This window comes from Elephas maximus, chromosome 23, assembly GCF_024166365.1.
Source record: "Elephas maximus indicus isolate mEleMax1 chromosome 23, mEleMax1 primary haplotype, whole genome shotgun sequence".
In the NCBI taxonomy this organism is placed as follows: Eukaryota; Metazoa; Chordata; class Mammalia; order Proboscidea; family Elephantidae; genus Elephas; species Elephas maximus.
The window spans coordinates 78,194,582-78,199,210 of NC_064841.1; the positions used below are offsets into that span (position 1 = coordinate 78,194,582).

A 4,629-nucleotide genomic window follows, 5' to 3' on the forward strand; every position below is an offset into this window, starting at 1 on the left:
ATCATTTGGGTGAAAACGGTAACGTGAACGCAATGTTGTTTCTTGAGGTTAGGTTTGAAAATCTCGTTTGTCCCCAAATCAAAGACACTTTGATGTTTAAGAATGACAACCTTAGTCATTCCTTGAACTAGGCCTTTCGTCTGCATGATACAGGAGAACGGATCCGTCTCTCAGTTCTGAGGCCCCATCTTCTGCAAGAGGTCTCAGCTGGGCCCTGCGCAGTTCACGCAGGTTTCGCACCTCTCAGACAAACATCTGGTGGAAGATTCACTCCAGAATAGCGTGGGCTAGAGCATTCTTTTGCGATTTCAACAAACTTTTTTTCAACTGTTACTGAGTAATTAGATTCCAGGTAGATCTTGTTTTTAACCTTCCCAAAAATTCCATTTGAGAAGGAGGAGGCCAAAGTTGGGAAGATTATGTGACTACACACTCCCAGGCTAATTTTAAAGACACCCCCCCCCACCCAAGCTAAGGGCTGATTGATAGAGAAGGAAGCTACCGAGCCATAACCCTACACAAGCGCTCCCTGGCTACCGGAATTATGGGGGACCTTGACTGAATGCCTTTGCTGCGAGAAGGGGCACTGCAGATGCACGCGACACTGAGGGATGCGGTCCGAGGGGGGTACTAGGCTGCCTAAGTCCCGTGTTCGGGCTGAGCAGCAGCAGAACTCATGGGTAATTTTGTCGGGGTGTGCCCCCTCGGACCGTCTCCCTGGCGCCCTAGGGCGCGCCCCTCTTTTCCAGCTCTCCGGACGAGCAGAGGGCAAGGTGCCGGCCTCGGGTACCAACTTTTCCCTTCTCTGCAGGCACAGTATTGCTGGCGAGGGGTGCAGAGGAGGAGCTGGGTCGCAATTGCGTGCGTTTAAACCTGACCAGAGGCTGTTATTTTCCTCCCCCTGCCCCCCAGCGCTTCTTTCTCCGTCTCCGCTGGCAAATCCAATCGTTAATCACTCGGGGCGCGCGGGCGGGGAGAGGGCGAGGAGGGCGAGCTCGGAGTTCGCCGCCGCCGCGCGCGCTCAGGAAGCAGCGTGGCTGTGACCCCCTTCCCGGGCCCCTCCCTCCTTCCCCTGCCTCTCCCCTCCTTCCTGCCTTCCTCCCTCCTCCCGCCGCCCGCGCCGAGTTTATATACTCGCCGCCCCACGTCACTCGCCAGCGCGCCATGCAAATAGTCCCCCCGCCGCCGGCTCCCATTGGCCGCGGCCAACTCATTTAATGGCAGCTCGGGGCTCGGCGTATGGCTGCTGGGGCCCCGGCGCGCCGCGAGCCTCGCTCCTGCGCCTCCGCTCCGAGCGCTCCGGCCGCGAGCAGGGAAGCCAGAGCGCGGTTCCCGGCCGCGTCTCCTGCTCTCGGGCTGCGAGCTGCCGGCTCTCTTCCCCCTCTGCCCGCGCCCTCGCTCCTGGCACGGCCCCTCTTCCCTTGCCTCCTCCCCGGCTCAGTTTTAGTTGCATCCCGCGTTCCCGAGGCGGCGGCGGCGGCGTGGCGGGGTACCAGACCCCCCACCCCCCGTCTCGCTCTCACTGGGCACCTGGGACCGGCAGATGCGACTGCAGGCGGCTCGCCTCTCTCTCAGGAGTTGTGGCCACCAAGTTTGAAGGCCGGTGAAGAATAGAGCGGAGGAAGAAAGGCGGGAGCGCGCGCGCGGCGGCGAGCGGGGAGGCGGCGACCCCTCGGGCCGGGCCGGGCCCGGCGCCACCAACTCCCTCCCGCCTCCGAAAGTGGAGCAGCAACTTCGCAACAACTGCACCTGTTTGAACAGCTCCGCCGCGGGCGACCGGGCTGCGGCGGCGGCGGCGACGGCGGCGGCGGCGGCGACAGAGCCAGCACTCACCGTCTTTGGCAAGTGGTTTCTGCACCAGGAGAAACTTTCCACCTGTGAATCTGACCAGCGTTGAGTGCGTGTGTTTTTCCTCTTTTTTCTTGTTGCCTCCACCACCCCCCCCCATTAGTCTCTCTGCTAGGACCTTCCCCACCCCCCTGACGTTTCGTTCCATTTCGAACCCCTCTCCCCCCACCCGCCCTCGGCCCTCTATGCTTGAGGCTTTTTCTGCCTGGTGAAGCCGAGAGCCGCCCCGATGTACAGCATGATGATGGAGACAGACCTGCACTCGCCCGGCGGGGCCCAGGCCCCCACGAACCTCACGGGCCAGGCCGGGGCGGGCGGCGGGGGCGGCGGCGGCGGCGGCGGCGGGGGCGGCAGCACCAAGGCGAACCAGGACCGGGTCAAGCGGCCCATGAACGCCTTCATGGTGTGGTCCCGCGGGCAGCGGCGCAAGATGGCCCAGGAGAACCCCAAGATGCACAACTCGGAGATCAGCAAGCGCCTGGGCGCCGAGTGGAAGGTGATGTCGGAGGCCGAGAAGCGCCCGTTCATCGACGAGGCCAAGCGGCTGCGCGCGCTGCACATGAAGGAGCACCCGGATTACAAGTACCGGCCGCGCCGCAAGACCAAGACGCTGCTCAAGAAGGACAAGTACTCGCTGGCCGGCGGGCTGCTGGCGGCGGGCGCGGGCGGCAGCGGCCCGGCCGTCGGCGTGGGCATGGGCGTGGGCGTGGGCGCCGCGGGCGTGGGCCAGCGCCTGGAGAGCCCGGGCGGCGCGGCCGGCGGCGGCTACGCGCACATGAACGGCTGGGCCAACGGCGCCTACCCCGGCTCGGTGGCGGCGGCGGCGGCGGCCGCGGCCATGATGCAGGAGGCGCAGCTCGCCTACAGCCAGCACCCGGGCGCGGGCGGCGCGCACCCGCACCACCCGCACCCGCACCCGCACCACCCGCACCCGCACCCGCACAACCCGCAGCCCATGCATCGCTACGACATGGGCGCGCTGCAGTACAGCCCCATCTCCAACTCGCAGGGCTACATGAGCGCGTCGCCCTCGGGCTACGGCGGCCTCTCCTACGGCGCCGCCGCCGCCGCCGCCGCTGCCGCCGCGGGAGGCCCGCACCAGAACTCGGCCGTGGCGGCGGCGGCGGCGGCGGCCGCGTCGTCGGGCGCCCTGGGCGCTCTGGGCTCGCTGGTCAAGTCGGAGCCGAGCGTCAGCCCGCCCGTCACGTCGCACTCGCGGGCGCCCTGCCCCGGGGACCTGCGCGAAATGATCAGCATGTACTTACCCGCCGGCGAGGGCGGCGACCCCGCGGCGCAGAGCCGGCTGCACTCGCTACCCCAGCACTACCAGGGCGCCGGCTCGGGGGTCAACGGCACGGTGCCCCTGACGCACATCTAGGGCCCGCGCGGCGCCGGCGGCCGGGCCGGACGCCACACTGCCCACCGGGCCGGACGCCACACTGCCCACCGGGCCGGCCTGGGGAAGCGGGCGCCGCGGCCGTGCTGGACGGAACGACGGACAGGCGGGGACCTCGCTCCCGGCGCGGCCCTCGCCCTGGCTCTCCAGCCGGGGCTCCCGCCCCAGCCCAGCCCGGCCTTTCTTTTTTGTACAGAATGTTTTCATGTTCTTGTAAAAATGGAAACATTGATGAGGAAGGGAAGGTAATCGTTCCTCCACTTCCGTTTTTAGAAGCTCCTGGGGGCTACTCGTTGTTGAAGCAAGTTTTGCGTTTTAGACTGAACTTGGGTGTTTTATTGAGACTTTTTGTACAGTATTTATCATTCATGGAGGAGGCAGGAAGCGTTTTATTTGCTAAAGAGGACAAAAAGACAACAAAAATAGAGGCAATGGCAACTTTTATATGACCGCTGGAGCAGCAACTTTCGTCCTGGCGTCGCTTCTTTATGGCTTTTTCTTGCCTGAGATAAGGTGATGGGCGGGTAATTCTCATTTGTTATATCTGTAGTAAGGCAAATCCAAACACCTGGAAGTTTTTTTTGTAGCTGTTACCGCTTTTTTTGTTTGTTAATTTATACAAAGAGCGCCCCCCCCTTAGACTGAGACGTTATATTCTGGGTTTTGTAAAACTTCTTGTATCTGAAACTTTACATTTTTTGTTTTGTATCATTTCTTGTAAATGCCTTGTGAAATTTTTATTTTAGGCGTTGCGGTGTGGAGGAGGAGGGTTCAGATTATGTATATAGTTTCCTAAAAAGCCGTTCTTCTAAAACGAAAAAGAACCCCCGAAAGATGCTTTGAATTTTGAGTCAATAAATTTAAAAGAGAAAAAGCAAACGTTTTTCCATAAATTCGAAACGTGCTAATTTTGTATGCATGTTTTATGACCTCAAAATAGAATTAGTAAATCTTTTTTTGGAAGAGGAGAGCGATAAATTATCACAAGAACTAAAAATAGCAGAACCCCAGGGAATGAGAGTAGGACTCTCAGGAAGCTTTATTAAATGGAGGAAAGAAAGTAAAAATCGATAAAACAGGTTTAGAGCGAGATTCTTTTATATAGTTTACAGTGTTAATACCAAACGAGAAATAATCACACAAAAGAATTGTTTTATAGTCTGGCCCTTTGCTTGCTTTTCGTTTGCTGGCTGTGGCTCAGGCTGATCTTAGTCTCAGATTTGCACCGAACTCTGCTCTGGAAGAGGAAAAGAGAAGGGGAGACCCCAGTGGCTGGGCCAGGCCAAAGATGGGGGGTGAAGACCTTGGCTGGGGCCTGGGTGCCCCCAATTCCCCTGTAATTGATAGGCTTGCAAGTAGAATTTATCTGGAATTGACTTCAAGGA

The 4,629-nt window shown here is 59.9% G+C and overlaps 1 protein-coding gene across 1 annotated transcript; it reads left to right on the top strand.

The window, feature by feature from the left end:
- The first annotated feature begins 2,077 nt into the window (after positions 1-2,077).
- Positions 2,078-3,273, top strand: SOX1 (SRY-box transcription factor 1). The gene has a single exon (XM_049867429.1). The coding sequence runs from the start codon at positions 2,078-2,080 to the stop codon at positions 3,224-3,226; it is 1,149 nt and encodes a 382-aa protein (XP_049723386.1). The 3' UTR covers positions 3,227-3,273.
- Positions 3,274-4,629: the final 1,356 nt, after the last annotated feature.